This window comes from Salvia splendens, chromosome 13 (assembly GCF_004379255.2).
Source record: "Salvia splendens isolate huo1 chromosome 13, SspV2, whole genome shotgun sequence".
NCBI lineage: Eukaryota > Viridiplantae > Streptophyta > Magnoliopsida > Lamiales > Lamiaceae > Salvia > Salvia splendens.
This window is the reverse complement of record NC_056044.1, coordinates 9,362,693-9,373,310: the sequence shown is the minus strand read 5'-3', so window position 1 is coordinate 9,373,310 and position 10,618 is coordinate 9,362,693. Positions and strand designations below refer to the sequence as shown.

The window sequence follows — 10,618 nt, the reverse complement described above, 5'->3', positions numbered from 1 at the left end:
ATATATATTTCCCATATACATAGTAAAGAAGGTAATAAGAGTATATCTTTTTAAAAATTTGGAGGATTCCAAATTGAAAAAGATATACTACAAAAATAATTACCAAATTTACCTTTCGTGTGAGGAATAGACAATTAAAAATGGGAAAATTGGTATTATATCTTTTTAAATATATTCTGTATCAAAGAATAAATTTTAATAAAGAAGTAAATTTGATTTTTACTTTCCAAATTAATTTATGAATGTATAAACACTCTAATAATATTAATGATTATATTAATTTTCATCCAAATTAAAATATCATTCAACCAATCAAACACTACCATTTTCGCAAACGAAAAGGGAAAACGAATGAATAATTGAACCCAAAAAAATTTAGAAACAAAAAGGTCGAAGATCGTATTAACGAAATTAGCGTATTTGGGTGAATTCTATTCTCTCCGGCGAAGGTCAGTTTCTGCGCCGCCGGCCTCCACCTCTGTCACTCACCGGTAGGTTTCTGTCGCACGAATTACTTATTTTCCTCTGAATCTTGTATTGCAGTTCGATCTTTTGCGACACGATCCGAACAAAAGGGGAAACACTAATAGAAAAACATGGTGAGAGGATTGCTCGGGAAACTAGCTGGCCGCTCCCTATCCGTCGCCGGAAAATGGCAGCAGCAACAGCTGCGCCGCCTCAACATACACGAGTATCAGGTATACCCCCATATCTCTCGAACACAGATGCTCTCACACTCTTTTTTTGCACAGACCAGTCAATTAACTACGAGGCTTATTTAGCGTTTCCAGCGATCTGTTTCTAGTTGTTTTGGTCATTCAATTTGTTTATGTATGAATCAAATTTTTGATCCGAACCTTGCATTTCTGATTGACGTGAAAGCCCTAAGGTAGAAATGAGCCGAACCTTTAACCAATTTTGGGGCTCTTTCAAACATTGCATTTTTGGTCTATGTGTCTAAGAAACATGATGTAATTATGTTTAGGGAGCTGAGCTGATGGGAAAGCATGGCATCAATGTTCCAAAAGGTGTGGCTGTTGGATCAGTTGATGAAGTCAGGAAGGCACTGCGGGAAGTATTTCCTAATGAAAGCGAGGTAGTGACACGGATCTTTCTCAGGTCCTTAATTCATTGGGAATGTAAGAGTATCTGAATTGTAGAGGTAAATCTCGGGGTTGTAGGTGGTCGTGAAGGCTCAAATCCTTGCTGGTGGCCGAGGACTTGGAACGTTTAAAAATGGATTTCAAGGGGGAGTGCATATAGTAAAGGCTGACAAGGCTGAGGATGTAGCTGGTATGATATTAAACAATTTTCCTTTTCATGGAAGTCATATAAGCAATGTATAAATTTTGTTGTATTTGCATACAAATTTGAATTTCTTCTAAGTCACTCCCGATCTCTGTTCTAGTAATTGTAAAGGATGAGTGCAAAAATTGTAAAAGTAACGCCATGAATTTAAAAAATAGTTCCGGTTGCTGCATCGCAGATTCACAAAGATGTTCCGGTTTTTCCATTCGCGCCTTGTCATTTCCCCTGCCTCTTTCTTTTCTCTCCTGCGAGAAACCGTGTTGTTGGAAATCAGTTAATTACATATTATTTAACAGTTAGTGACTCATTGAAGTCAAGGCACACCATGAAGCCCCTGTATTTCAACATAGTCTTAGTTAGCATTATTCTAAAGGAAATGGGGAGGCATATGTTTAATTCTGAGAAAACACTGATTTGGGAAATTGTTTTGGTCCACACTATTGGGTCCTTTAAAATAACTACTGCAACAAGTTATATTTATGTTGTTTCAGGTAAAATGCTTGGACAGATGCTTGTCACCAAGCAATCCGGACCTGAAGGAAAAATTGTCAGCAAGGTTTGAGACATCAATTGTGTACTTCCATGTCCGTAATGAAAATAAACATATATGTGTTCTTGCAAGTGGGATGAAATCCATAAATATTCTTTCAGTATTATTTAATCTTGTTGAGATGCATTTCTGATTCCCTTTGGCTTTTTTTAATTTTTTTTCTGCATGTCACTTATGTTTTCTTGTAAAGTATCCTTGATATTCATTTCTAATTTGACAGTATTTTGTATTATCTGGTCATAATTTTTTTTATATAATTAGTCTTTGTTAAGAACACAGAAAACTAATTGTTATGAAACTTCTGGAAAATGAGACAATGTTGGATCTTTCTCGGCCTTCATTTCCAATTTTCATCAAATACCTTCTTGTGTCGAGAGTATTCAAAAATATCATTACATTTCATTATTGCTCAATTATTTGGAGCAAGTATATATGGCCTTGTGAAAGGCGATTAAATTTTCTCAACTCTCTGGCAGGTGTATTTGGCTCAGAAGTTATCCCTCGTCAACGAGATGTACTTTGCCATAACTCTTGATCGTATAACTGCTGGTCCAGTAAGTTCATATATTTAACTATTTATCTCAGCATTATTGAATTATCTGTCTACCATCCAATTTGCTTTATAATTCAATTATAAGTAGTTTAGTTACTGAGTACAGTGGAAGGAAGAAATGGTTCTTACTTTCCCTAAACAATTGTGGACTACTTTTTGCTTAGAAAATAAGAATAAACCATAAGGCTATGTATTGGTTGTACACCAAAATGTATTTATCCCTGCTTGATTAACATGCAAAATTTGGTAAACTGTCCATCTACTGAGGCCGGTGTTCGTATCTAACTATCTATATCTTGCAGATTATTATTTCCTGTAAAAAAGGAGGAACCAGTATCGAAGATCTTGCAGAAAAACATCCAGAACTAATTGTAAAGGTCAGTCTCTCTTGCGTGTATCCACCTGGTACTTTAATTGCACATATTGGATGTGGATCCTACCGTGAATTGATATATTGAATATTCTGTGCCATAGGTACCTATTAATGTTTTCACAGGAATCACAGATGAGGATGCTGCAAAGGTAGTGGATGGTTTATCCCCAACTGTGGCTGATCGAAATGCTTCAATTGAACAAGTGAAAAAGCTGTATGAACTTTTTTGCAAGTGTGACTGCACCTTATTAGAGGTAACGAACATGATTTTGCTTTATCTTGGAATTATTTTCTTAGTTGTTCCAGAACTGCTTATACTAGCTCAGTATAAAATCCCTCATGACTTCATTTTATCGAATATTTCTTCAACAGGTCAACCCTATTGCTGAGACTTCCGATAACCTGTTAGTAGCTGCTGATGCAAAATTAAATTTTGATGATAATGCTGCTTATCGTCGGAAAGAGATATTTGCTCTTCGAGATCCAACTCAAGAAGATCCTCGTGAGGTAACTAAGTCAAGGGAACTGATTAAACTTAATTGGTGGCCTCTATTAATTATTTGACATTGCTTTTGAATTTTCAGGTTGCTGCAGCTAAAGCTGATTTGAATTACATTGGTTTAGATGGAGAAATCGGTTGCATGGTGAATGGTGCTGGTTTGGCCATGGCCACAATGGATATTATTAAACTGCATGGAGGAACACCTGCTAATTTTCTTGATGTTGGGGGAAATGCTTCAGAAAACCAGGTTATGATATTTATTAGATTTCAGATGCTGCAAAGTTTTTCCTTAAGATCATTGCATGCATGTGAAATCTGATATTTAGTATTTAGGTCTGCAAATTTTGAGAGTAGTTACTAATTTTGAAGGAGGATGCAACACTTGATGGATCTTTCCCTCCTTTTTCTTACCCAGGGATTGGGTTATGGTTCTCACCACTTCAGTTAAATTTGTTCAATAGGTTGTGGAAGCTTTTAAAATTTTGACCTCAGATGACAAAGTGAAGGCAATTCTTGTGAATATTTTTGGAGGAATTATGAAGTGTGACGTAATAGCCAGTGGAATTGTGAATGCTGCGAAACAGGTAAAATAGGCACAGATTGGAATATTCCTAGGTGTAATGGCTGCCTTTAATTCTTTCACATCTTCCCTCACCTCTGTCTGTGTGTCTGTCTGCTGTCTTGCCCTCCTCCATTGTATTTTTTTCCCTACTATTACGGAATAATATCTTCACCGACCTTGTTACATTCAAACTTTACGCCTAATCCATTACCAATGCATAATATCGAATAAATTTCAAATATAATAAGGCAACAAAATACTTAGCCAGACATGATCTGATATCTACAGCAAGGATGGGGTGCTCTTCCAAACTTCCAAAGCAATTTTATACATACATAAAACACCCAATGCTCTGAATCTAATGACTCAATCCTCTCAAATTTCATGAGTAACAAATCAATGGATTTAGAGATAGTTGTGCCAACGGAGACCTTCCTGGAAACCAGTCAAATTTGCATGTTTAGTCCTGTAAGGGGATTTGAAATATTCGTGGAAATTGGCTGATTTGATTTGGCCTAAAATGGGGCAAAAATATGATAATTCCCTGATAGGGAAAGTGTACAGTTCTCGCTTATTGATGGGAGCATGTTCAGTTCTAACTGTTCTTTTTGGGCTACTGTTATAGGTTCAACTGAAGGTACCTGTTGTTGTTCGTCTTGAAGGCACAAATGTGGACCAAGGAAAGAGAATTTTGAAGGTGAATTTGAAACACATCTCTCATTGAAAACTTGAGTAGCTAAATAACGTGATTTATATGACTAAGATTTTATAATTTACAGGAAAGTGGAATGACTTTGATTACTGCTGAAGATTTAGATGATGCAGCTGAGAAAGCAGTGAAAGCTTCAGCAAAGTGAGAAAATGTTGTCTAGTTTGGCCAGAACTTCTGAGGTCTCTTTTTTCACACCCATCCTGTTTGAGTATAATCTTTTCCTTACCAATTCATCATCTCCATATAAGCAGTGACTTTCTGTCTAGCTTCTCCATCGGTCTGTGGAGAACTTTGTCTGGTTTTTATTCATCTTCAATAATAGAACAATGATTTGGATTGAGCCTTTTTGCACCTCTAGGCTCTAGCTTGATAATTACGTTAAAGGTTTTGAGTCTTTTATCAAAATAATTTGAGCTTGACTTTGTTTGATTTGGCTATCGATGCAAATGATTAATACTCCCTCCCTCCATCCATCCATAGTTAATAAGTATTTTTTTTTTTCCATTTTGGTTTGGTAGGCTCATTCTCCCTAACACTACTTGAATTATTTTTTTCTCAATTTTTTCTTAACTAATTTTGCATCAGGTGATTTATTGATGTAAAATTCTTTTTTTGGGTGATTTAAGATAAAAGATTTTATGAATGGAAACTCTTTTTTATATTCTATGAAAGGGAAATAATATGGGAAATTGGTCTCTAAAATTATCAACCTTGACCAAAATTTAGTATTTTCAGAACTTTAGAATTGGTCTGAAATATTATAAACTTACATTTTGTTTGTTATTTCCCATAGCAGGTCAATCATCCTACCAATTTTCGTGCATTTTTTATCCTACTTGGACTAAATCAACGTGCTTTTTTACATAACTTTTTATCCTACTTGTCACGAACTTAAAAAGTAATCTAAAATATCATAAACATTTCACGGTTGCCCACGTATAACAAGATTCTTGCAGAAGATATCTTATTTGGGTTGGATTAAGAAATAACAAACAAAATATACAATTTATGATATTTTAGACCAATTTTAAAGTTCATGTGAAATGCTAAAATTTAGCTAAAGTTCATAATATTTGGGACCAATATTCCAAATAATATCAACGCTAATGAAGTGTTTTATTTAAATTTTAACACGCCAGTTTGATCGAGTCAAACACAGCATTAGCATTGGTGGGTTAGTTTACTGTTATTCAAATGAGAATTTTGTTATATTTGGAGCTTTAAGCCTTATTATTTTTAAAAAAAAATCTTAATTTACATGTTCAGAATGGACGGAGGTGGGATCACTCATCACGTGATGTCGGCCGACCTCATGAGTAATGAGCGACGCCTTTATCCAAACCTTTATCGAATTTGAAATGCATAAGTTGTGCTGATATATATGAAGAAGCAAATAGGAAACCCAAAAACTTGGGCAAGTTTCGTAAACGCAAATTCCTTGTATAGAATATGGGGCCATGGACAAGCTTCTTGTGAAAAAAGAGCCAAATTTTCATTGATCAATGGATACATGATAGATACATTTCTTGTAAATAAAATTAAATATTTTTTAAGATATGAATCCTCATATTAATTAACTAATGCGTATTATAGAATATGGTGCCACTTGAAATGTAAATATTAGTATGAATATTACTATATTTTATATTAATTCGTCATTGGTTCAAATCAAATATGTCAATTATAATGAAATGGAATTGATGGATTATGAAGATAATATATTACTATACAAATTTAATGTATATTACTATACAAATTTAATGAAAAGGTAAACTACACTCACCAAAACTTATTAAACAGAATACTTTTATGTGTTCAGATTGTCCACTTACAACATACGTTTGATATTGTCCACTTTGGGTCAAGCCGACACGGATTTAGTTTTGGGTCACTGATGAGCTGCCCCTTTCGTTCTCTCTCTTCATCTTCTTGTGTTATCGTTGTGGCTTACTCAAGTTGGATCATCAAACTGATCCAGCCAGTATATATATGCTTGTTACCTGCAAACTGCAAGTGAGTGGATCCAGTAAAAGCTCAGGCTGATCAACTCGACACTGATTCGACTCGAATGAGATGAATAAGATAGCTAAATAGGAGCGTGTCCTCAAAACCTTAACCAACAATTACTATTTAACTAGTATAGGGAAGTAAGAATCGATCCCACAAAGATGAGGCGTTCGACATTTGTTTGCTTGACACGACTTGAGGATGACTGCCGCCACGCTTTCTAGGGGTGTGTTAAGTTAACTACTGAACTTGAGAAACTTAAACTAACTAAAATGATCAACTTGCAGGACGAAGCTAAAACTACTTGATCAACTTAACTAAACTCTCTATAAATGGACAAACATAATAAACGAGGACTGCCAGTCCCCTGCAAAGAGCACTGTAAAGTAAAAAACTTTCTAACAACTTCATCTTCTTCACAAAATCAACATGGAAAGCAGAGCAAAGAATAAATCTGAAAAGCTACAAAACACGAAACATAATAACCACTTGGAAAATTAAATCTAATCCTAAGATCTAAGCTACGACTACGTAAACACAAAACTAATCCATAATCATGCAGAAACGAAACATAAACCACTAGATCTAAACATCCTGACAGCTTTCAAACATAAACATCAGATCTGACCAAATCAAACAGAACAAGACATTTTTGAGCTAAGACGTGCGACATAAAAAGGAAACCAAAACAGATCAGAAGCAACATTATGCATGGAAACAGAACACAACAACTGAAAATGAAAACATAACTTCAAATTTTACTAAATCAAAACATCAAGAGTCATTAACATCAAAAGTAAACTGAAAATAAATAAGGAAAGCAGTAAATTGTTTCATCACCCCTTCTCGGAGTGGAGTAACAGAACCGAAAGATAAAAGTGCAGGAAACTACCACCAAACTACCAGCTAAACTAAACTAAGACATGACCAAGTGTGTGTGCGCAACAAAATCAAGAAGATGAAGTGCAAGAGCTCCGATTTAAGCCCTAGAAGAGAGTTGAATTACTATAGATGTTCCAACTAAGTGCGTTTGAGACCCCCCTTTCACCTCTGGCTGGGACTCCCTTTCTTCTTGTGTTGGGCTTCCTTTATATAGAAAGGTGTATGGCTCTTATCCCTAGGGTACTATCCTCTCTGAAATGTCGTTCCTGCCCTTCACATTTGGTGGTGGGGTCTTTAGCTCTATCTCCCAATGCAAAACTCCTGCTGGCTCCGTTTGATTTTGGACTTGATCAACTCAATGCTGTATTTTTTGCCTTCTTTTCTTGATCTGTTGGTCCGCCCTATTGATTTGTTCCTTCCTCTGAATATGGCGGTTTTCACACACACCTGGCTCAAAATTGGCTGTAAGTTTACAGAATTCGATGCAGTTTTACTATAGAACACATACATGAAACGAGCCTCATCAGTCACAGTCCAAAAGGCCTCAAACTAATTGGGGTTGAGCAAGAATTATATACACTTTCCAACTTCTCTTAGACTCCCGATGTGGAATGAGTTTGTACTCAACAAATCCATCCCACATCAGCCCTCGAGGTCCGGGGGCGGAGGCGCCCCCGGCCCGACGCTATGCTATGTTTCTGTTTTAAGACCTAATTGTCTTATTGGGCCTAGCCCGTCGTCTGTGTGCCTATTTATATAGTAGTAGGACGCATAACTCTGTAATCCCAAAACAATTTGAATACAATATGTTTTCCTTTCCTATCGTGGACGTAGCCAACATAACATTGGTGAACCACGCAAATCTCGTCGCTTTATGTTTCTGTTTGTTTGGATTACACAATTACTCTATTATGTCACAACAATATGCAATTGCAGGTACATTTTTGTGTAAATATTATTAAAATGGTAAAACTAATTAACTAATTATACGACGTGCTTCTTTTATGAGTATATTCTTATAGCGGTGCACACATTTTATTCACGTTAGTAGTATATTTTTTTGTTTCTTATAAGACCATAATATAAATGTTACTCTATTTATATAGTTTAAAAAATCATTATCACCCTAGTTGTCTACCCTCATTATATCACATATACTGCATAGTTCGAGCATTGATAATGTTTGAGTGGACTGCCTCATTAGTCTTTATCGTTTGGGCTTGTGATATCATAGACCCCTAATATAAAAAAATTGCCTTAAATGACCATAACGTTTAATATAATCACGAATGCAGTATTTTTAGGTATTTTTCGGACGAAAATGCCCAAATGGCTTGAAAAGCATTTATGACAATCCCTAAATTCACTGATTAATTAATTCTGTCACATTTTGTCATCAACTTCTAACGTGATTTCCTAATAAGTTCTGGTACTTCATATGTGATTAAAGTTTTGTCATTATTTGCAAAGAAAAAAACTTCTCATATCCTGCTATTTCTAGTTAGTGGTAACAATATACTAGTTATATCATGTAGACAATTCATTGAGAAACAACAAAAAATACGGAAAAGTAAAGTTATTAATGCAATAAAATCTGGAGCAACAATACACAGAAAAAATTTTCACATTTAATTAAACGATACAGTAATTATTTCCTTAAAAACACTAACATTTAAAATAATATTTCATTATATATCATTGAACTAATTTATTACTCTAAGCCTAACTTTAAGACGATTTTTATGATTTACTATATTTTATTGAGAATTTTAATTTAGCTCAAACTAAAAATTTTAACGTAATATGAACATTCAATCTTTCTATATAAATTTGCACAATTTCTTGTCATTCATTATAAATTGAAACATGATTAATATTTTGAAAATATTCAAGCATGTGATATTAGCTATTTAGTCCTTGGGATTTTTTTATTATTATTAATAGTATTTGAAATTAAGAGAATGTAAATTGATAAATCATACCGCAAAATTAGGATATTTTCATAATAAATAAAATTTATCCGTAAATCGAGATAAAAAACAAAGAAAAATTAGGGGGAATAGACACACAGAAAAATACTAGCAAATGAGTTTTATAAGAAAAAAAGAGCCTCATTTTATTATTTTCATATTGATTAATGCTGATAATGATAAATCTGTATATTATAAAAAATTAGAAAATGTAAATAATTACAAAAAATTAATTACATATGAATTATCAGAACTTATTAGGAAATTACATAAGAAGTTGCTGACAGAAATGCGGCAGAAATAATAGGTCAGCAATATAATGAAATGACAAAAATGTCCTTATAGGGCATGAGGGTGTTTTACTCCAAGAAAACATCATTTATGATTATATAAAACATTATCTGTTAGGAGTCTATGGTGTCACAAGCCCAAACAATGAGAACTAATGAGGTCATATGTCCAACATTAATGAGTTCACTAGTAATGTTTAAACCTCGTAGTTTTATATTTTATTAAAAAAAAGTTAGATGTACGAACTACAAAGTTTAATATGAGTTCTTGATATTTGTATAATATAATACAACTATTATATAAAGAAATAGGGGTGGATAGGTACGGTATACCTTACCGAAATCACCATACCGTAAATTCTGTATGCAAAAAAATCATACCTTTACCTTACCAAAATTTTCGGTATACCGAACTTCGGTATACTTTATTTTAGGTATGGCTAAATTCCATACCGATACCGTCGCTCATTTTCGATATACCGTATCGAAGTTCTGTATACCGTACTATTGTTGTATGTCTAACTTTCAACATCAATGAAATAGATAATTTGAGTTTTTAGAATATTATTTATATTTTATAATTTTAAAAAAATATATTAAAATATGTTTTATTCGTAATTATATTTATTATTTCACAATAGAATTTATAATTTTAAAATATATAAATATATTCTATATAATTATATTTATATTTTACGATATATACCTTAATTTATAATATATACTGAATTTCGGCATGTGAAAATTCATACCGTTACCTTACCGAAAATTCGGTATTTTCAATATTTTTCGGTACGATAAGACTGGTATTTCGATATTTTGGTATTTTTTTTTCCGCCCTAGTTACTAATTTTCTATATAGGCAGAACAAAAAACGCTTTATGGATAATTAATTAACAGGTTGTATAT

The 10,618-nt window shown here is 33.7% G+C and overlaps 1 protein-coding gene across 1 annotated transcript; it reads left to right on the top strand.

The window, feature by feature from the left end:
- The first annotated feature begins 305 nt into the window (after positions 1 to 305).
- Positions 306 to 4,989, top strand: LOC121760995 (succinate--CoA ligase [ADP-forming] subunit beta, mitochondrial-like). The gene is made up of 13 exons (XM_042156576.1): positions 306 to 449; positions 544 to 698; positions 986 to 1,096; positions 1,182 to 1,293; positions 1,800 to 1,864; positions 2,335 to 2,412; positions 2,714 to 2,788; positions 2,886 to 3,038; positions 3,157 to 3,291; positions 3,369 to 3,533; positions 3,748 to 3,870; positions 4,474 to 4,545; positions 4,628 to 4,989. The coding sequence occupies exons 2-13, from the start codon at positions 597 to 599 to the stop codon at positions 4,703 to 4,705; spliced, it is 1,269 nt and encodes a 422-aa protein (XP_042012510.1). The 5' UTR covers positions 306 to 449; positions 544 to 596; the 3' UTR covers positions 4,706 to 4,989.
- The last annotated feature ends 5,629 nt before the right edge of the window (positions 4,990 to 10,618 follow it).

What these genes read in the sequence shown, in the direction of transcription:
- LOC121760995 (XM_042156576.1), top strand. Translation starts at nt 597, where the DNA reads ATGGTGAGAGGATTGCTCGGGAAACTAGCTGGCCGCTCCCTATCCGTC. An exon ending in TATTTCCTAATGAAAGCGAG is followed by an intron (nt 1,097 to 1,181) that starts GTAGTGACACGG and finishes TCGGGGTTGTAG; the next exon opens with GTGGTCGTGAAGGCTCAAAT. An exon ending in CAAGGCTGAGGATGTAGCTG is followed by an intron (nt 1,294 to 1,799) that starts GTATGATATTAA and finishes ATGTTGTTTCAG; the next exon opens with GTAAAATGCTTGGACAGATG.